At 41.6% G+C, this 22582-nt stretch overlaps 1 protein-coding gene across 1 annotated transcript in view; it reads left to right on the top strand.

Annotated features, from left to right (window-relative positions):
* Window positions 1-22582, top strand: part of LRBA (LPS responsive beige-like anchor protein) — a 1257537-nt gene that overhangs the window by 62087 nt on the left and 1172868 nt on the right. The window contains 2 exon segments of the mRNA XM_030191657.1: window positions 17185-17306; window positions 17460-17586. Coding sequence (XP_030047517.1) covers window positions 17185-17306; window positions 17460-17586 — 249 coding nt within the window.

Consider the following 22582-nt stretch of genomic DNA (forward strand, 5'->3'; position numbering starts at 1 on the left):
GTGGTGGCTACCATAAAAGAGAACAAAATCCAAGCTAGGAAATTGGAGTATATAGAAAATCAGAATAGAAGAAATAATCTTCGAATACTTAATTTTCCTACTTCTGCATTTATTATCTCAACTGAACTATTGAAAAAATATTTTTTGGAAGTTCTGGATATTCCCGTTGAAAAGCCACCCTATGGTGACTAAAACGCAGTATATTAAAAAATCTCCAGTTACTACTATTGAACCAGAAACTCCTCAAGATAATCTGACTGATTTTCTAGAGCGGTCTGAAATTTCAGATCGAGCTACATTGCTTGTGACATTTGCTTTGGACTCGGATAAAAGTTTTATCTTGCAGTCTTATTTCAGAAAAATGAATATTAATTTTATGGGCGAGAAAGTTCGTATTTTTCCGGATTTTGCTAAAGAAACTCAGTCCAGGAGAAGGGAGATATTGGCACTTAAGCCAAGAGTCCTTTAACTGGGTGGAACTTTTGTGCTTAGATACCCATGTAGATGTTTGATATCCTTAAATTAGGTTAATTATCTTTTTTTTTTTTTTGTCCTGTGAAATTAAGAGATTTTATCATTGCTAAGGAAGGTATACGTGATACTCCTGTGATGACCTCCCCAATTTAGGTGTATTGTCTAGGCTGCAGAGTCTTGACGTTCTTCCAGTTTATTTTTTTTATATAATTATTTCTTTTCTTTAAAAATTAGACTTCCTCATCTTGGACCAATCTATTTCAAATCTATACATTTCGATGTGTTATCATTGTCTTGTAATATATTGTAAACTTATAAATAAAACATTAAAAAAAAACCTACAAAACAGATAAAATCAACAAGACATTAAAAACAAATAAACTATCCCCAATCTACTGCCTTCAAACCAGCGCTAAAAGTGCGAGAATAATGCCAGATTTTCAAGTGGTATCAGAATATAAATGGTTTCAATTTTTCAATTGATAATTAAATGGTTCCATAAGCAACGAATAATGTAACAGGGTCTACAAATTTAAAATCTCTTGGACCAGGGAGTTCCTAGTTGACATTGGAACAATGTAAATGCCCAGGTACATAATCAATGTACCTGCCAAACATATGGGGCTCATTCCATTAAGTGCTTGAAATACTAAGTACAGCAGTTTGAATTTACCATGACTAGCCTCAGGCAGCCAGTAAAGCATACACAGCAAAGAAGTCGCAGAAAACTTTGGAGGTATCTTCTATTGAGTTGGGGGAAGGGGGAATGCAGTGCTGGTTCTGAGTGAAACATCAAATAAATTCTAAAACCTGTATTCTTCCAAGGACATTCAGGGGAAAGGGGGCCTATTCCTATGACACCACTTAGGGAGGTCTCTAACTTGAAATTCTTCTGGTGGCTGGTTGCTAGAATGGAGGTTAATAAGTACATAAGTAGTGCCATACTGGGAAAGACCAAAGGTCCATCTAGCCCAGCATCCTGTCACCGACAGTGGCCAATCCAGGTCAAGGGCACCTGGCACGCTCCCCAAACGTAAAAACATTCCAGACAAGTTATACCTAAAAATGCGGAATTTTTCCATGTCCATTTAATAGCGGTCTATGGACTTGTCCTTTAGGAATCTATCTAACCCCTTTTTAAACTCCGTCAAGCTAACCGCCCGTACCACGTTCTCCGGCAACGAATTCCAGAGTCTAATTACACGTTGGGTGAAGAAAAATTTTCTCCGATTCGTTTTAAATTTACCACACTGTAGCTTCAACTCATGCCCTCTAGTCCTAGTATTTTTGGATAGCGTGAACAGTCGCTTCACATCCACCCGATCCATTCCACTCATTATTTTATACACTTCTATCATATCTCCCCTCAGCCCTCCCCTCTTCTCCAAGCTGAAAAGCCCTAGCCTTCTCAGCCTCTCTTCATAGGAAAGTCGTCCCATCCACACTATCATTTTCGTCGCCCTTCGCTGTACCTTTTCCAATTCTACTATATCTTTTTTGAGATACGGAGACCAGTACTGAACACAATACTCCAGGTGCGGTCGCACCATGGAGCGATACAACGGCATTATAACATCCGCACACCTGGACTCCATACCCTTCCTAATAACACCCAACATTCTATTCGCTTTCCTAGCCGCAGCAGCACACTGAGCAGAAGGTTTCAGCGTATCATCGACGACGACACCCAGATCCCTTTCTTGATCCGTAACTCCTAACGCGGAACCTTGCAAGACGTAGCTATAATTCGGGTTCCTCTTACCCACATGCATCACTTTGCACTTGTCAACATTGAACTTCATCTGCCACTTGCACGCCCATTCTCCCAGTCTCGCAAGGTCCTCCTGTAATCGTTCACATTCCTCCTGTGACTTGACGACCCTGAATAATTTTGTGTCATCGGCGAATTTAATTACCTCACTAGTTATTCCCATCTCTAGGTCATTTATAAATACATTAAAAAGCAACGGACCCAGCACAGACCCCTGCGGGACCCCACTAACTACCCTCCTCCACTGAGAATACTGGCCACGCAATCCTACTCTCTGCTTCCTATCTTTCAACCAGTTCTTAATCCATAATAATACCCTACCTCCGATTCCATGACTCTGCAATTTCTTCAGGAGTCTTTCGTGCGGCACTTTGTCAAACGCCTTCTGAAAATCCAGATATACAATATCAACCGGCTCCCCATTGTCCACATGTTTGCTTACCCCCTCAAAAAAATGCATTAGATTGGTGAGGCAAGACTTCCCTTCACTAAATCCGTGCTGACTTTGTCTCATCAGTCCATGTTTTTGTATATGCTCTGCAATTTTATTCTTAATAATAGCCTCCACCATCTTGCCCGGCACCGACGTCAGACTCACCGGTCTATAATTTCCCGGATCTCCTCTGGAACCCTTCTTAAAAATCGGAGTAACATTGGCTACCCTCCAGTCTTCCGGTACTACACTCGATTTTAGGGACAGATTGCATATTTCTAACAGTAGCTCCGCAAGTTCATTTTTTAGTTCTATTAATACTCTGGGATGAATACCATCAGGTCCCGGTGATTTACTACTCTTCAGCTTGCTGAACTGACCCATTACATCCTCCAAGGTTACAGAGAATTTGTTTAGTTTCTCCGACTCCCCCGCTTCAAATATTCTTTCCGGCACCGGTGTCCCCCCCCAAATCCTCCTCGGTGAAGACCGAAGCAAAGAATTCATTTAATTTCTCCGCTACGGCTTTGTCCTCCTTGATCGCCCCTTTAACACCATTTTCGTCCAGCGGCCCAACCGACTCTTTGGCCGGTTTCCTGCTTTTAATGTATCTAAAAAATTTTTTACTATGTATTTTTGCTTCCAACGCTAATTTCTTCTCAAAGTCCTTTTTTGCCCTCCTTATCTCCGCTTTGCATTTGGCTTGGCATTCCTTATGATCTATCCTGTTACTTTCAGTTGGTTCTCTTCTCCACTTTCTGAAGGATTGTTTTTTGGCTCTAATGATTTCCTTTATCTTACTGTTTAGCCACGCCGGCTGACGTTTAGTCTTTTTTCCCTTTTTTCTAATACGTGGAATATATTTGTCCTGAACCTCCAGGATGGTGTTTTTAAACAGCATCCACGCCTGATGCAAGTTTTTTACTCTGCGAGCTGCTCCTTTCAGTCTTTTTTTCACCATTTTTCTCATTTTGTCGTAATCACCTTTTCTATAGTTAAACGCTAGCGTACTTGATTTCCTAGTTTCACTTCCTTCAATGCCAATATCAAAACCGATCATATTATGATCACTGTTATCAAGCGGCCCTCGTATCGTTACCCCCTGCACTAGATCATGAGCACCACTAAGGACTAAGTCTAGTATTTTTCCTTCTCTTGTCGGCTCCTGAACTAGCTGTTCCATGAAGCTGTCCTTGATTTCATCAAGAAATCCTATGTCCCTTGCGTGTACAGATGTTACATTAACCCAGTCTATATGCGGGTAATTGAAATCCCCCATTATTATTGTGTTGCCCAGTTTGTTTGCGTCCCTGATTTCCTTTAACATTTCCGCATCCGTCTGTTCGTCCTGGCCAGGCGGACGGTAGTACACTCCTATCACTATCCTTTTCCCCTTTGCACATGGAATTTCAATCCACAGTGATTCCAAGGAGTGTTTTGTTTCCTGCAGAATTTTCAATCTATTTGATTCAAGGCTCTCGTTAATATACAATGCTACCCCTCCACCAATCCGATTCACCCTATCACTACGATATAATTTGTACCCCGGTATGACAGTGTCCCACTGGTTATCCTCCTTCCACCAGGTCTCAGAGATGCCTATTATATCTAATTTTTCATTTAGTGCAATATATTCCAACTCCCCCATCTTATTTCTTAGGCTCCTGGCATTCGCATATAGACATTTCAAACTATGTTTGTTGTTCCTAAGTACATCATGCTTAGTACTTGACAGTATTAATTGGCAATCTTTTGTCTGATTTTTATTGTTATTTAAAGATACCCGATCTACTACAATCTCTTTTGCAACCTCACTATCAGGATACTCTATCTTCCCTGTTATGGTGATATCTTTGAAAGATACCTTATCCCGAACCATGCTCTTTTGAGCGACTGTCGGCCTTCCCCCCATTTCTAGTTTAAAAGCTGCTCTATCTCCTTCTTAAACGCCGATGCCAGCAGCCTGGTCCCACTCTGGTTAAGATGGAGCCCATCCTTTCGGAATAGGCTCCCCCTTCCCCAGAATGTTGCCCAGTTCCTAACAAATCTAAAGCCCTCCTCCCTGCACCATCGTCTCATCCACGCATTGAGACTCTGGAGCTCTGCCTGTCTCTTGGGCCCTGCGCGTGGCACAGGTAGCATTTCAGAAAATGCTACCCTGGAGGATCTGGATTTCAGCTTTCTACCTAAGAGCCTAAATTTTGCTTCCAGAACCTCTCTCCCACATTTTCCTATGTCATTAGTACCCACATGTACCAAGACAGCCATCTCCTCCCCAGCACTATATAAAATCCTATCTAGGTGACGCGTGAGGTCCGCCACCTTCGCACCAGGCAGGCAAGTCACCAGGCGATCCTCACGTCCACCAGCCACCCAGCTATCTATATGCCTAATGATCGAATCACCAAGTACAACAGCTGTCCTAACCTTTCCCTCCCGGGCAACATTTGGAGATATATCCTCGGTGCGAAAGGATAATACATCCCCTGGTGGGCAGGTCCTGGCTACAGGAGTACTTCCTACTTCACCAGGGTGATGCTCTCCTTCTAGGAGACCTCCCTCCTCCAAGGTAGCACAGGGGCTACCTGACTGGAGGTGGGACTTCTCTACAACATCCCTGTAGGTCTCCTCTATGTACCTCTCTGTCTCCCTCAGCTCCATCAAGTCTGCTACTCTAGCCTCTAGAGAACGGACACGTTCTCTGAGAGCTAGGAGCTCTTTGCATCGGGCACATACATATGACACCTCACCAATTGGGAGATAATCATACATGTGACACTCAATGCAAAAGACTGGATAGCACCCCTCTCGCTGCTGGACTGCTGACTCCATCTTAGTGTTTTTTGAGTTTTTCCGTAATTTAAAACTTGCTAAAGTATTAAGGATATCAGCCTATCACTAACTTACAGTTCCTCCTTTAAACCCCAATCTTCAAGTTCCGAAAGCACAAGCAAAATTTGTTCACTTACCAGAGAAATATCCTCTTCTCCCAGAACTTGAGCAGAGGCCCCGAGTGGATCGGTTTTATTCTCTAGCTCCATTTCCTAGTTAAACATACTTTTGGGTGAGGCATAACCAATTAATTTCATGCATTAATCCTTTGAAGTATGTCACATTGCAGGAACAAGCTAGAAAAAGTGAAGTATTAGTCTCTCTAACCAAGATCTGATTAAGGAGAACCCTGTATTTGGAAACAGACTGTTTGTATAATACACACTTTTAGAACATTCTTTATTTTATTTTGATTTTTCTGAGAGTAAGCAGGGTACAGTCCTCACAGATGAGTGACATCACAGATAGTCTGTGTGGGAAGCTATCCCAGTTTAGTGATATTAAGAACTTTTAGCTACCTCTATGTGCATGCACACACCATTTCCCATTGTTGCATGGGACCACCTCAATTGTTTGTCTTCTTGTGGAACTTGTTGGTCATTTGTCAGGAGCTTCTGTGTCAAGATGCATTTTCATGCTCAAAAATGACTCTTCAGGGCTTGATCAGAGTACCTCTGGCTCATAAGGAAGGTTCAACTGGTTTACCATCAAAATCTCTACCACATATATGAGAGAGAAGTCTCTACCTGAGGAACCTCTCATTCCCCCACCCCACTTTTCAATTTTAGTGAAAGGGAGAGGTCTACCATAACTCCTGTAGGGCCCGATTTACTAAGGTTTATAGTTTATTAAAACTGACTGTACCACCAAGCTAACTTGCAGATCTGGGTGGTTTACAGTCTAAAATGACAAAAATACGAGAGGGGAAAAGAATTACAGTATTTGATAGGAAAGGATTTTATCAATCAACTGCAGAACAATCAACCCACAATATTTGATAGGAAAGGATTTTATCATTTTACTGAACAATCAACCCACAAAAGAAGAGCAAATGAAGAGAGATCGGAGGGAGAAGGGAACAAGCAGTGATAAATAGCATAATTTACTCTCGACCCTTTTTTACCTTCCAAATTGCTTGTCTAAACCAGGTTTTTAGAGCTGTCTTTATAATTTTTAAAAGATAGTTGTGAACGTGTATAGTAAGCTGGAGAGAATTCCAATAAAAGGGGCTGCAAAAAAAAAAAGAGCGCAGTGGCAGGTGGATTCTAGCTGGGCTGCTTTGGGGTTTGGGACTAGACCATGCACAAAAGTTTCCATTAAATATGGCAGCCATGGGAGAACTTTACTGAGTCGCAAACCGCAACTGATGCACAAAGGGGATGGCATGCAGATGAGAGGCACAAAAATCATTTTGTGACTTGGGCGCAGAACAGGATTGTTTCACTGCCGTACTCTTAGAAGCAGCTGTTGATTTGGCACCTCTGTGCCTGCTGTCTGTGAAGTGGAAACAGAACTCTGCCCGAAGTGTTTGATTTGGCATCTCGGTGCCTCAGAAGATAAACACAGCCATGCAGGAGATCACAACTCTTCAAATCCATGTCTGCCTGCTGTGCCCCAGAAGCTGAATAGAAGGGAGGACAAAGGATCAGTGAAGACATCATATTATGGTTTGCCTGGGCTTTTTAACAACCCCACTTACCACTGTTTGCTGTTAAATATGGGATGATCAGGAGGCAGAGAGAGTTGCCGGCATGGATAAAGAAGGCTCCTCTCTGACAGCTCTAGAGCAGCCCTAAAATCTAGTAAGTGCTCCTTTCTGTGCATTGCACAGAATGCTCATTAATATACTAATGAGCTGCTTGTAATACATTTGTATGGAGCTGTTGGTAGCTGCTATGGCAGATAGTTAAAGCCACGAAAAACCCCTTTGTGCATTAGGTGCAATATAACATTTGCTTAAGACTAGCTACAACTGGTCTAAAGCAATGTTGCAAGCTTGGTATGCTTTGTACATTTGGCCCTAAGAGAAATATCTTAGAAAATCTGGCCCTTAATGCATTGCTGCAGACAACTGGCAGAAGTACACAGCCATCATCTTTCCAACTCTCTTTACTTATTCTCTCTATATAACCCCCCCCCCCCCCCCAGTCGTTATCCAATGCATCTCACCACTCAGGAAGTCAGAAGTCACTTTAGCCACCTCATAGCCCCTGCCACTCCCCCTTCACTCCTGTTGCCAGCTAAGTCTTTATATATTGACTCCTTCAGGCAGCTACCTTATTTCCCCCCTCCTCCTCTGACATGGTGTGTTCAACTGCCATTGGTGAACAGGAGCTTTCCTGTTCACTGTACCCCATGGCTGGCTGTGTGTGTGAGCTATGGATGCAGGAACTTTGGTACTGGTCTCCTGAGATTTGGCACATTGAGACCACTTCTGTTGCACCTCAATGCTCAGACTGAGGATCAGATGATCGGAAATCCCATGCTGTTCCGAGGAGCGCTCTAAAATTAGCACCAGAACAGCGTGAGGCAATAACGTCACTGATCAAAGCTAATAGCATGCAAATTCATGTGCAGTATTAGCTCTGATCATAGGGGTACTTCTGTGGGAGGATTGTGCCGGGGCACACGCCCAAGGCACAATCTTCCCGCATAAGTTTGTTTGACAGGTCCGGTCTGTCAAAAGGCCAAAAAAAAAAGCCTGAACCTGTCACACAAGACGGTTGCCCCCTCCCTGCACGCATGAGGCTGGAGATCCAGTGGACCTCAAGCTCCCCTAAACCCCCCCCCCCCCCCCCCCAACAAGTAGTTTCCCAGTGACATTTACTGCATTTTCTGGCATAAAATTCTTTTTTTTTTTTTTTTTTTTGTGGCATAAAATTCTTGAGTTTAATTACACATTGAGTGAAGAAACATTTTCTCTGATTAGTTTTAAATTTACTACTTTGTAGCTTCGTTGTGTGCCCCCTAGTCCTAGTATTTTTGGAAAGAGTAAACAGATTCATGTCTACCTGTTCCACTCCACTGATTATTTTATAGACCTCTATCATATCTCCCCTCAGCTGTCTTTTCTCCAAGCTGGACAGCCCTTGTCACGTTAGCCTTTCCCCATAGGGGAAGTCGTCCCATCCCCTTTACCATTTTTGTTGCCCTTCTCTGTACATTTTCTAATTCCAGTATATCTTTTTTTTTTTTTTTTTGAGTTGCGGTGACCATAATTGCACACAATATTCTAGGTGCAGTTGCACCATGGAGCGATACAAAGGCACTATAACGTCCTCATTTTTATTTTCCATTCCTTTCCTAATAGTACCTAATATTCTATTTGCTTTCTTAGCCGCCGCCATACACTGAGTAGAGGGTTACAACGTATCAATGATGATTCCTAGATTCCCCTTTCCTGGTCGGTGACTACTAATGTGGAACCTTGCATTAATTAGCTATAGTTCGGGTTTCTCTTTCCCACATGCATCACTTTGCACTTGCTCACATTAAACGTCATCTGCCATTTGGGTGCCCAGTCTCATAAGGTCCTCTTGCAATTTTTCACAATTCTTCAGTTTAACAACTTTGAATAACTTTGTGTTGTTATTAAATTCTCACTAGTTACTCCCATCTCTAGGTCATTTATAAATGTGTTAAAAAGCTGCGGTCCCAGCACAGATCCCTGGGAACCCCCCCTATCTATCCTTCTCTATTGAGAGTACTGACCAGGGGCAGCTAGACCATTAGGCCACCTGAGGCGGGGGCCTCAAGCTGCACTCTTCAGGAGCAGCATCTCGGGGAGCAGCTAAGGGGCGTTTTACCTCGTCATGGTGGTGATCCAAACCTAGCAGCGGCAGCGATTCCCATACGATGACCTCTTCTGCCAGCACTCTCCTCTTCCTTTTACTGCGGCTGCCTCTCTGAAATAACTTCCTATTTCGTCAGAGGCTCAGGTGGCGGCAGCAAAGGGAAGAGACGGGTGCCGGCGGCGGCAGGGCAGTATTTGGGAATCCTTCTGGGTTTGGAACGTCACTGTCATGATCTAAAACGTGGGGGGGGGGGGGGGGGGTGCCACATGTTAGCTCCACCTCAGGTGGCATCTTGCTGTGGTCCGGCCCTGATTCTGACCGTTTAACCCTACTTTCTGTTTTCTATCTTTTAACCAGTTTTTAATCCATAATAGAACACTATCTCCTATTCCTTGACTCTTCAGTTTCCTCTAGAGTCTTTCATGAGATATTTTGTCAAATGCCTTTTGAAAATCCAGATACACAAAATCAACTGGTACATCCTGGAATGCGCTGAGTGGCACCTCCTTACCATATAATGCAGTTTCTCCTTATGTCGTAGGGAAGCCCTGCCCAGGACATCCCAGGATGCACAGGGCAGGGCTTTGCCATTTTGGAGGCGGTGCTGGAAGGAGGAGTGATTGCTGTTCCCTCCTCCATTACTAACAAGATGGGGGGGAGTTATGTTCGGGGGAATGCTAGGTTGGGTGTGGGGTGTAGGGTTGCCCACTGGGCTACTAGTGATTTTTTTTTTTGGGGGGGGGGAAGGGTTGGGTGGGGCTAGAGGACCACTGGACCTCCAGCTCCCCCTTCTTTTCTAGGGATTGGGGGAGGGGAGGCCACTGGGCCACCAGGGAAACTTTACTTGGTCGGGGGGGGGGGGGGAGGATTAGGAGCCCATTCTGTGTGGGACAGGGCAGTATGGGGGCCTGCAAGCATGCAAATGCATGCTGGACAGGGCTCCACTTTTCTCCCCGGTGCTTGGGAAACCCTAATGCCAGATGCCACAGTGCCAATGTTTGATGCACTGCCCGCTGAGCATTGGGGAGGAATAGTAAATGCCCTGTTTAGCATGAATTTCTTGCCACTTGTGGCCAGAGCCTGCGAGCTCTGATCATAGGGCGGGAGCAAACAAGGGTACTAATATGGCGCTAACGGCCTCTAGCACCCACGTTTGCTTCTGAGAGTCTGCCCCTGAGAGCAATGCAGAGAACAGGAAATGCCTGCTGGGAATATGCACACAGCAGCTGGACCATGATGAGCAGTCAGATGGAGCAAACATCAAAGTATCTACAGTAAACTTCTAATCATGAGTGAGACTGAGGCAAGTGCAGAAATAGTTACTATGCAAGCATGCTCTCTGCCTGGCCCTCTTGCTGTTGCTTAACAACTATCTGGTGGCAATGTTGCAGCCTATCCAATCCGGCTGCAACTCTACCTTGGGGCCTCTCAGTTCTGGACAGCATGGGGTCAGATATGCTACGGTTACCTGCTTTAGGCAAATGGGTCTTTTGCAAGAACAAGACAAGGAAATCCTGCGAACTAGAGGGCATTTGTAGGTGTTATTGCATCTTGGCATCTGGGAATTATTGAGCCTAGCTGTATGGGAAATGGCTAATACAATGTGCAAAAAAGCAGTTGGTTTATTAGGATTTATTTTCTGCTTTTTTTTTTTTTTAAGGAATTCACTCAAAGCAGTGTACAGCAAGACATAAAACAAAGGTAGAAAAGAATGCTAGTTAATAGGAAAGAATGGAGCCGATAGAGGGGGATTAGGGAAGGATAGGCAAGGACCCCAGACCTACTGAGTGGCCATAGTTCCAAAGGCCTCTTCAGAGACCTGCAAAAATAGGTTTTCAGCCCAGATCTGAATTTCCTGTAGGAGGTCTTTGCAAAGAGCAGGGTACAGTGCATTTCAAACAATTACAGCAGCATAAAGGCACATTATCTAATGTCTCTTCAGAAGTTGCTACACTCATGAAGCATCATAGTGCTATCCTTAAGACTCCTTCCAGGCTCTTTGACTCAGCCTCCTCTTCCAAGCGGTACCAGAGTGGAGGGCAAAGGAGGTCCTATTGTTTTGAGTGGCTTAAGAATCCTCTTCCCTCTCATGCATCCCAAACGAGAGAATTCTTTCTCTTAACCCAGACAGTGTGGGGCCCAGAAGACCCAACCAGCTCTGGAGTCAAAACTGGGGACGGGATTTTGACTGTCTCCATGAGAACATAACCAGTGTTCTGTTAGCTATGCTGGATAATCTGTGGATAGGAGAGAGGCTCTGGATTTTTGCAAACAGATGGCCTGTTATAACCTCAGAGCAGTAGGTTTTAAAGATATGACTAGAATGATATGTACATCTATTCAAAGCACCTCCTAATTGCCAAGAGTATCTTGATCAAGCTCCAAGCATCAAATACTTAAGAAGGGAGCTTTCTTCCCCCTTAGACCAGTACAGTCAAAACTGTTCTCCCAAGGTAAAGAGAAGAAATTTTATTCCCAGGTATTTCTTGATAACAGAGAAGGGGAGAAGGGATTCTGTCCCATTCTAGACCTGAGCAAGTTTCTAGTAAGAATTTTCAGGATGGTTTGTTTGGGCACCTCCAATCCCTTTCCTCTAAGAAGACTGGCTGTGTTCTCTGGGCTTATAGGATGTTTACACTCACATAGATATCCCAGTCACAGAAGGTATCTTAGATCCGTTTTACGGCGCCACCACTGCCAGTATCACCTACTACCTTTTGGCCTTACGCTAGCCCCAGGGTTTGTCACAAAATGACTTCAGGTTGTAACAGCATATCTACACAGACTGGAGGTGCACATTTTTCTCTGTCTGGATGATTGGCTAGTCAAGAGCACATTTCAAGAAGCAGAAGATCCATGTACACAATGATCCAAGTGCTGGAGTTATGACTACCCCAAGTCTCAGTTTAGCCTGTTTAAAGTGATTAGAATTCATAAGAGCTTTGTTAGAAATGACTCGGACTAAAGCCTTTATTCCACACCAAAGGATCATAAGAACATAAGAGAGCCATACTGGGTCAGACCAATTGCCCATCTAGCCCAGTGTTCTGTTTCCAGCAGCGGCCAAGCCAGGTCACAAGTACCTGGCAGAAACCCAATGTGGTCTCTGTAGCAGAAGAAATTCAAATGTGTCAAGAGACATCAACATGGGACATGTTGAGGATGTTGGGCCACATGGGCTTAATGGTATATATAAACCTCTCCCCCACCCTTCCTGGATTTGAATCCAATCTAGCAAAATATATCCCTTTCCAAATTCTACCATTTTGATCAGTATTTGAGAGATATATCCAAACTGGGCCGGGGAATCCATCTAGATGGGTTTCACAAGTATTGTCCTCCCAGGAGAAATTTTCATCTATCAATTTTCTGTATTTGAGTGGGCCAGAATGTTCTAAAGGATTTCAGAGATTGGTTGACCAACAGACATATTGATTCAAACTAAGTCAAGCATTGATGTATTTCATCAACAAGCTGAGAGGAAGGGAATCATACCTCCTCTGTTGGGAGTCTGTCATGATGTGGAACTGGTCCATTTTTCACAGGATAACTCGGGGCCACATGTCAGCCAAGCTGAATCATATACTTCAACCTTAATGAGGGAGTGTTTCAGAAAATTTTCCAAAAATAGGGAACCCCCTTGGCAGATCAATTCACCACTCCTTCAAACAGGAAAGTACCTCAGTCCAGTTTCAGGATAAGGGGGACATGCCAAATTAGCCTGGGATGTGTTCTTCCTAGATGGGGGGGGGGGGGGGGGGTGAGCTTCTGTATTTATCTTGTAATGGTAGTAATATTACAAACGCTCCTGAAACTCAGACGGGAAAAGGGAATCATAATTTTCATATCCCCCTACTGGTCAGGAGAAATGTTTCCTCCTCCTTCTGGAACTTTCCATGGGGGAATCTGTAAACCTGGGGAATTCCTCAAGTGGTGATCACACAAGCTCAGGGAACTTTGCTGGTAGCAGTGTTTCCATAGAGTCCCTTGCTCTTACAGCTTGGATGTTGAGAGAATAACTAGAGCTTCCTTGAATTTCCCTGACATCGTTTCACAAGTGATTCTAGCATCTAGGAGAGATTCCTCTGTTTTATGTGCTCAAAGTGAAGATATTTGCTGTTAGGATTTAGGGCCTTCCCCTGACACCATTCTCATGTCCTAAAGAAAAACTGCTCGAGTACATTCAGCATCTTTGAGTAAGGTTTGAAAGCCAACTGTTAGAGTACATGTTAGTACATCGAAGGTATGCCCATGTTACTTTCTTGCTTTTCTTATCTTACATTTTAAATTATATTTCTCAATAAGGGACTTTGAAGTAAAAGGACACTTGTCTTTATTCGAAGTGACTGTTTGTTTTCTGAGCAGAGTGTCTCCATTTCAATATAAGATGCTTCGAGAGACAAACCGGCATTTATGTGTCCTAATTGCATACTCAATGGTTCTCTGCACCTTATAGTGAAACTGAGACGCTCTTGAGAAAACTGACAAGCAGTCACTTTGAATAAAGATGTATCCTTTTACTTCAAAGTCCCTTATTGAGAAATACAATTTAAAGTGTAAGATAAGAAAAGCAACAAAGTATGCAAGAAATATTAAGTGATTAAAAAAAATACTAAAACTTTTAAAAACTTTTTAAAATTATCAGGAGGTTTTTCAGGCTGCTGAAGAAGTTCGCATGGCAGTTCTGTGGAACTATTCATGATAAGCTGAGCATCTGAGGTCTTTTCCTCCATTGATAAAATCATTTAATGAAGTAAAATCGGATATACTTGCTGTTATGTAGATTTAGAGCATTCTTTTCAGCAAGACATTTGCCAGACAGTGATTTCAATAGTGTTTGAAAATAGGTTAGCCATGTTTCATGATCATAGAAATGTTTCCAAATGTGACTGTCTAGGAAAATATGACTACAGTCACCAGAAACAAAAAATGAAGTTTTAATGAATTCTGTTAGAGCAAACAGTTTGTAATACAACAGTCCAAACCACATGCTTTTAGACCCATGCATGAAAATCTGTCCATTCTCAACATTTTGAGTCCGTAACTTTATTTGACCAGAAACGGTCACAGATGTTTCTCCTGTTACACAATATAGCAGGAAGGAATTTCTTCAATTTAGATCCTGAGCTTTGGCTTTAGGAATGTTTGTTTTTTATACCCCAGTAAATTAATTTTTAAATTTAGAGGGAAAACTTATTTTAAATCTTGTCAATTATCTGTGTGTGTTTGGATCCAGGAGATTAGCTCCTGATTTGGTTTAAGGATTCATCTTTGGATTTCTAGTGGTTGTATGGGCTGTTAATCTTTTCATCTTTCCATATATTTGTGTTTTTAATGGTGTTAAGTGAACAGTTAAGGTTATAAATTTGTGATCAAGAGAGAGATTTTTTTCTTTTTCCATAAGTAAGTGTGTGAATTTTTTCAATTTGAAAGTTTCAATATTTAAAAAAGAGGTTTTGAGAAGTTTCTGGAGAACAGATAGTGGAGGAGTGGCCTGGTGGACTTTGGTCTGGGGAACTGGGTTCCATTCCCACTGCAGGCACAAGCAGCTCCTTGTGACTCTGGGCAAGTCACTTAACCCTCCATTGCCCCAGGTACAAACAAGTATCTGTATATAATATGTAAGCCGCATTGAACCTGCTATGAGTGGGAAAGCGCAGGGTAGAAATGTAACAAAAATAAATAAAATAAAATTAACAATTATTGATGAACAAAACTTGGTGTTTTACTCACCCCCAGAAGTAGGAGATAAGTGCATGAATTAAGGCCTACCAAGTAATTCCAGGTCACCCAGACTTGGCACTGTTTGAGACAGGGTGCTGTACTTGATAGACCTTATGGCAGTTCTTAAATTCAGAAATTTCAGACCAATATGCAGACCTGGCAGTAGGAGTCTCATTTTATGTGTATGTGTGAATTTATTTATTGGGATTTATTAACTGCCTTTATGAAGAGATTCACCCAAGGCTGTATACAGCAGGTATAGTTTAACACACAAGCAGCTCCTTGTGGCAGTACTGAAAATATGTGGATAGCATTTGCTGCTGGTAGCAATGTGTAGCAGTGATAGTCACTATGGATGTACCTAAGTGGTTTAATTTAGGACTACTTTATCGTAGGCTTAAATTGAAACACTTTGCAATATGGATAGCAGCTGAATATTACCGCTGTGTTTAGTGCCAGGGCACTATCTGTATAGTGCTGGATAGTGAGTGTTTTTCAGAAGTGCTATTGGTATAATACTTCTGAAAAGCCATTGATAGGGGTCAAACCTTTAGCAGCAGCTGCCTAATATTTAATTTTCTTTTGCATATTGGCTTGTATAGAGACTACCATTGTGTGAAAAAATTATGTTGTATGTAAATCATAATTTATTTTTCATCAAAGAAAAGTAGGATTGTTCAGGTTATGCTTCCTCACGTGAATAGTGTTGAAACCTTTTGTTAGCTGAAAACATTTACTCAGACCAGAAATTGTGCAGCAGTTGAAGGGTGTATATTTTTAGACAGTGCTTTTTTTTTTTTTGTGTAGGGAAAAAAGTACCGGTACTGATTATGGGTGGGGTCACCATCTATGGCTCTGCCCCTATGGTAGCTACACCCACAGTAGCCACATCCCTTATACCAGACATGGCGCATATAAACAGGTATTGAAAATACCGTACCAGTATAGGAGAAAATAAATAACTTGTGATTTTATTTTCATTATAAATCATTTCTGTAAGTTGTTACAGCTCCAGTATACCCAGTGCAAAATAAGACAGCAGATGTAAATTCTTAAATTGGACATATTCCAAACACTAAAATGAAAATAAAATGATTTTTTTCTACCTTTGTTGTCTGGTGACTTTTTCTGATCATGTTGGTCCCAGTCTCTGATTCTGCTGCTCTCTATCTGTTCTCTTAACTCCGTTTCCAGAGCTTCCTTTCCATTTATTTCTTTCCTCCTTCATTTCTTGCCCTATAGCTATACCTCCTCCGTGGACTTGACTGGAGGAGGTATAGAGTGGATCCAGCTTTTGCCCATTTTTCTTTTTCCCTTCATCTCTGTCAGTATGCATCTCCTTCCTCTCTTCCCTCCATCCATATGCTGCATCTTCCTCTCTCTGCCCTCTCGTCCATCCATGTCCAGCATTTCTCCTCTCTTCTCTCTCATCCATCCGTGTCCAGTGACTCGCCCCAGCCTTCACCTGTCCCCCTTTTCAGCCCCCAAGTTTCCAGTTCCAGCCCTACCCGCACGCCCTCAGCTTCCCAACAGCCCTTCTTTCTGTTCCTGCCACCCTCCGTTTAAATCTTTTATTTTACCTCAAGTCGCGGCGGCAGCAGTGAAAAAGCAGCAGGCTCACCTCCAGCCTTCCCTTCCCTCTGTGTCCCACCTACCTCTAATGTAATTCCTTTTTCCACGAGGGTGGGATACTGAGAGGGAAGGTTGGAGGTGAGCCTGCTGCTTTCACTGCTGCCCCTGCCACGACTTGAGGTAAAATAAAAGATTTAAACGCAGGACAGCAGGAAGGAAAGGAGGGCTATTGGGAAGCTGAGGCAGCCCTGGGGAAAAAAGTGCTGGTACGCCGTATCGGCATGTCCCAGCACAAATAAGACACTGTTTTTAGAAAACTGTAGGTCCTACAGGTTGAAGACTAGTAGCCGCCTGTGCTTTCATTGTGCTGCTCTTTGACATAACTGCAAGCTTTTTCATGTTCAATGTTGGGTTTAAACTTATTTTTGGTGAATTGTCAGGAATTTGGGTGTCTGAATTTTTAGATGTTTGAAATTTTTAGATTTGTAATAGCTGTCAGGTGTTGAATTGAGCTATATGAATAAACTAGCCAAGTGAAGTATTCTTGGTTAAATAATTACATGGTGGTTTTTTTTTTTTTTTAGGCTATTGCTTTACCTCCAATAGCTAAGTGGCCATATCAGAATGGCTTTACGTTTCACACCTGGTTACGAATGGACCCAGTGAACAACATCAATGTGGATAAGGATAAGCCTTACTTGTACTGGTGAGTACTGTGCAGTCCAGGGTCTTCAAATTCTTGTTCACTATTCCCTCTGTTTGGTTCTGTGGCAGGTCTACTTTTTTCAATCCATTCTTGTGCTTTATTGGATTTCAGTTTACTTATTAACTCTGTGCACACTGTTTATTTCCTTTCTAGTTTCCGAACAAACAAAGGTCTTGGCTATTCTGCTCACTTTGTTGGAGGCTGCCTGATTGTAACATCAATAAAGTCAAAGGGAAAAGGCTTTCAACACTGTGTAAAGTATGATTTCAAGCCACAGAAGGTACATATATAGTGTAAATGATAAAGGTCCATATATAGTGTAAATGATAAATTATGACCATGTTAAGAAATGAAATGGATAATTTTATGGAGGTTGGGTAAACTGTTTGAAATTTAAAAAAAAAAAAATTAAATGTTACATACAATAAATGAGAATTTAGAATAGATATATTTAAAATCTGGCAATCAGGACCATCTAGATTACTGTTTAATTTTTTTTCTTTTGATTGTTGAAAGGAAAATTTGAATAAAGATAAAAGCATAACAAAAATTAGAAACATTGGTCGGTTAATCTGACATACTGTAATGCAAATTTATTCAGTTGAAATATGTCATAGCTTTTGCTTTGTTTTATTTAAGAAGTTAACCACCTTCCGAGTTAACACACAGTGGTGGGCATAGCATAGGTGTCTGAAAAGCTTGAAAGGTGGTCATGGGTTTTGGAACCTGTATTTTAGTGTGAATAAATATTGGATTGGATTTGATTTATTACTTTATGTACCACTCGGTACTAAGTGCTAAAACAGTATGCAAACAGTGACAATAACAAAATAGCACAATAGAACCTTCAATACAAAGCACAGAATCCAAAAACGACAAATTAAAACATTGCGGGGACAACCACATTTTTAAAAGCTTTCAGAAACTGAAATAAGAGGAAGCATTTTGTAATTCATCTGGCAGAGAGTTCCAAAGCAGAGGACCCACATGAGAAAATTCCCCTTTTCTTGTTCAAAGCTGAATAATAGTCCAGGTAACTGAAAACAATTTCTTTGTGATGAATGCATTGTTCCTTTCAGAATGTACTTTGCCAATTTATTGGCAAGATGGACATGAAGATTCCGATTGAAAACATTGTGCTTAGTGTTTAAATCTTTCTAAGTAATTCTAGCACCCATTGTGAGTGTATGTAATTGTTAAAAGAACAGTTGCAATTATTCCTTTTGCTCCTGGTTATCATAAGTGCTATATTTTGCACCAACTGCAAATGCTGCAGGCTGTTCTTACTCAAACCATTAAAAAGGGAGTTGCGTTAATCAAGCCTGATGGAAATGAATGCATGAGCTATATCTTCACAAAATTGGTTCTAATAGATATAATTTTAATTGACTTATCTTAAAATTTACCATTTGTAGATCAAACCTCAACACACTGTTGCAGTGAAAACCTAAAGTAATAAAATCGGGCAACATCAATAAAGGTTTGCCACAAATTTCAGGACACATCTGTAAGACTCGCTTGTTACAGGCAGTCCTCATTGCAGATGACTTATCAACATTCAAGATTAAATCATGTTCACATTGTCATGATTTGAAGTCTATTAAGTTGAAAAACATCTTGTCTTTCATAAACTCCGACCCCCCCCCCCCACACAAATTGAATGTCAGCAAAAAAATGAAAATCAATTCCCCAAATACTTATTAGGTTTGCCAGGGGAGCAGAACACAAATTAGAATGTAAGTGAAAGAAGTGATCCTTTCACATAGGTTACCTGAGAGAGCAAGGACTGGCAACTTCAAAGCAGAAGTAGTCATTGTAGCTTGAAGATTGCCAATCATTGTAATAAAAAATGGAACGTTAAAATGCTGCCATGCTAAAGAAACAGAATAGAAGACCAAAAAGCAGGAAACAGAAGAAGGCTCGGCAAGCAATGGGACTGAAAGTATAAAACAGTACTTGTATTCATTTGCCATATAAAAGTTCCTTTGTTACTGTTGTATAAAAAAAAATCTTGTTTGACACTGCTGTATGAGATGAAACACGGCACCATGTTTCGACTCAAGGTGCCTGCCTCAGGACTCGCAAAATATTATCCAGTCAGAGGAACAAGAACAGATACATATATTGCCAAAAGATCTTTAAAAAGAGTGAGATGAAAAACTGATATACTCTCCAGCAAATCTGTAAGAAAAAAACATGCCTCTGCAGTCATAAGGGCGTTATTGTCCCGCACTGTTCCAGTGCTAATTTTAGAGGGCTGTTTGGAACAGCGTGGGGTGTTTGATCACCTGGTCCTCAGGAAAGAGCAGCTGAAGGTGGGTACTAATTGGGAGAGAGTTTCAAAGGTGGATAGATTGCAGAGGTGTGGTTTTTTTTCATCCTTCGTTTTTCTACGTTTTTCTTAGAGATTTGCTGGACAGGATATCGGTTTTTGTTCTGTCTTTTTAAAGACCTTTTGGCAATATGTGTAGCTGTTCTTGTTCATTGACTGAACAAACAATTTTGTGAGTCCTGAGACAGTCTTTTATATAGCCGCATGAAAACGATTTTCTTATACAGCAGTAAAAAAAGGAACTATTCTATACAGTATACGACTAAAAGTACTGTTTTATACTTTCAGTCTCATTGTTTGCTGAGTCATCTTCTGTTTTCCCCATGGGATTCCTGTGTTCATCCACCACGTTCCTGTTTCTCTAAAGAAGCAGAATAAGTAGGATGAAATTGGGGACATTAGTAGTTTGTTATAAAATGCATAGAACTTCCCACACAATTGCCAGCTCAAATATCATTTGTCTTTCCGTTTAGCCTAAACAAACACATAGACTGCTTTTTCTTTGCTCTTTTAAACTTTTCTTAAAAAGTCCTAGATTTTTCCCTACATTTCTTCTCCATCTCTTCACACTCCCCCTTCCCCCAAATAAGATAAACACCTTCTCTGTCCACCCCAGTGCCAAGATTGAATTCAGGCCTTCTAGAGCCACTTCCCCAGGTTATCCTGTAAGCTTCATGAAGCAGGAACAATCTCTATTCACTCGTGTCTCATCAGCAGCCATATTTCGGATTCAAGATGGCCGCCGCTGAAGTCGGACATACCTGCTGGCTCTCTGAATCTTTTCTGCTTTATCGATGCCGAAGAGAAGGGGCCGTCCCGCTTCCATCGCTCCTCAGCGGCAAAACCTTTCCTCGAATCCTGGAACACTGCAGGCATATTTTCAGAGCGCGCTGATGCCAGCGTCGTCGGAAGGCAGCCCGTTGGTCCATTCTGGGGTGAAAGGAGACCCCGTAGCGTTCCCTGGACTAAACCTTTCGCTCATCCCCGACGTGAGAGCTCCTACCCCTCAACCCTCTGGTAGCAGTACTCCGCTCTTGGCGTCCTCAATCCCGTTTTCCAGAGTCGGTACGGGAGAAGAGAGACGGAAGGTGGTGCCATCAACCGAGGGAGCTCGGGCTGACTGAGAACTGGGAAACCAGATGGAAGGAGTGCCACTAGTAACCTTTGTGGCAGTGAAGGAGAACGAAGCTGTGAGTGTGGAACAGGTCATTCCTGCTAGAGAAACTGAGGTAATAGTTACAAAATTTCCTATATCTATAAATAAACCCAATGAAGTCACTCTGCACAGTTTATGGACTCTTATTGTAGATTTAGGTAAAGCAATGTGTCCTCAAGTACAAAAATTGACTCAAGATTTATCTACATTAGAGCAGAAGACAAAAGAAATTGACTCCAGAGTGGAAACTTTAATGCATCAAAATAAAGAACATGAAAAAGAAGTTCAAAAGATAGTCTCATCAAGAAAATATAATTAAAGATTTAACATTCTTAAGGAGGAAAACTGAATTTCTTGAAAACTCAGTAAGGAGTAATAATCTCTGTTTCTTAAATTTTCCTAAACAATTCACGACTTCTCCGTGAGATATGTTAAGGAAATACATAAAAGAATTATTAGGAGTGGCTGAAGAAGCCATTCCTCCATTTTCTCAGATATATTATTTGCCTACTAAACTACAGCAAAATCAAAGTAACCAAGAATTAGATGTTTCCGCGATACTGGAATCCTCTGATAATGAGTTGGTAACAGCGTCAACTCTTAATTGCTACTGTTGCTTTAACACCAGACAAGAACTGGCTAATGAGATTATTATTTAAGAATAGAGAAAAAGCTTTCCTTGGACTGAGAATCCAAGTATTTCCTGATGTTGCTAAAGACAGAAGAGACGTCAGCAATTCCTGATGATGAAGCCAGGTGCTCTTCATTTGGGGGCTACATTCTTTTAAAGATACCCCTGTAAATGTGTTAAGTACCAGATGAACAAGTGTGTGTGTGTGTGGTTTTTTTTTTTGATCCACCCCAACTCAGAAAATTACAGGGGGGGGGGGGGGGTGTAAATAATTGCTCTCTTGATAGTAATTAATTGGTATCATTTGGGTAATCAGACTTAGCAAATTCCTATATTAATATTTGTAAAATTTAAAATTCAATTTAACATCTTGAATCCCAGTTGTGAACTTGAGTAATATCTGGCGGGATAATTGATTCCTTTGTTCTTAGACTTTGTAAGTTTAATAATGTCAAGCCAGTTTACTTTTCTGTACAAGTATTATACTTGATTGTTTAAAAAAAAAAAAGCAGCCATATTTCAAAATGGTATTGGCTGAAATGTTACTCTTGTTTTCTTCACACCTTATATTCTTAAATATTATGCCAGTGTAAACCATTAGGAAAAATAAAATTCTAGTTTTTAAAACTTGAATGTTTGAGTTTTTATGTAACTACTGCAGTCTTTTAATATCATGCATCCTTTGTTCTTTGTTCTTTGTCCATACCAAATTAATGGGCTTTTCCTTAGCATCCCTCCGGACCAGCCCAGAAAGTGACTGATGGGTTGTGCAGGTGGAGACTGAACTCTGACCTTTCCTATGCATCAAGACATCAGAGATATAATTCAGGCACAGTGGGATGTGCTGGAATCTCCTTTCCAACACTCACGGTCCGTGATTTGTGTCTGTCCGGTTCCTGATCAGTACAAATCTCGCCTCCTGTGGTTGATGCAGTTGTTCCACTGTTGCCAAAAGAAATACAGTACCCATGGGTGGAGGCACAGCTCTTAAGGATGTTCAAGATCGCCATATGGATACTCTATTCAAGAACAGTTTTGATGTCTATGCTTTGGTGGTTCAGGCAGCTATTTGTGGTTCATTGGTGGCCAGGGCTTGTTTTCGTTGTTCTAAGAGAGTGTTAGATTGAACTTATGATTTAGTCTCTATAGACACGGAA

This window comes from Microcaecilia unicolor, chromosome 2 (assembly GCF_901765095.1).
Source record: "Microcaecilia unicolor chromosome 2, aMicUni1.1, whole genome shotgun sequence".
Lineage (NCBI taxonomy): Eukaryota > Metazoa > Chordata > Amphibia > Gymnophiona > Siphonopidae > Microcaecilia > Microcaecilia unicolor.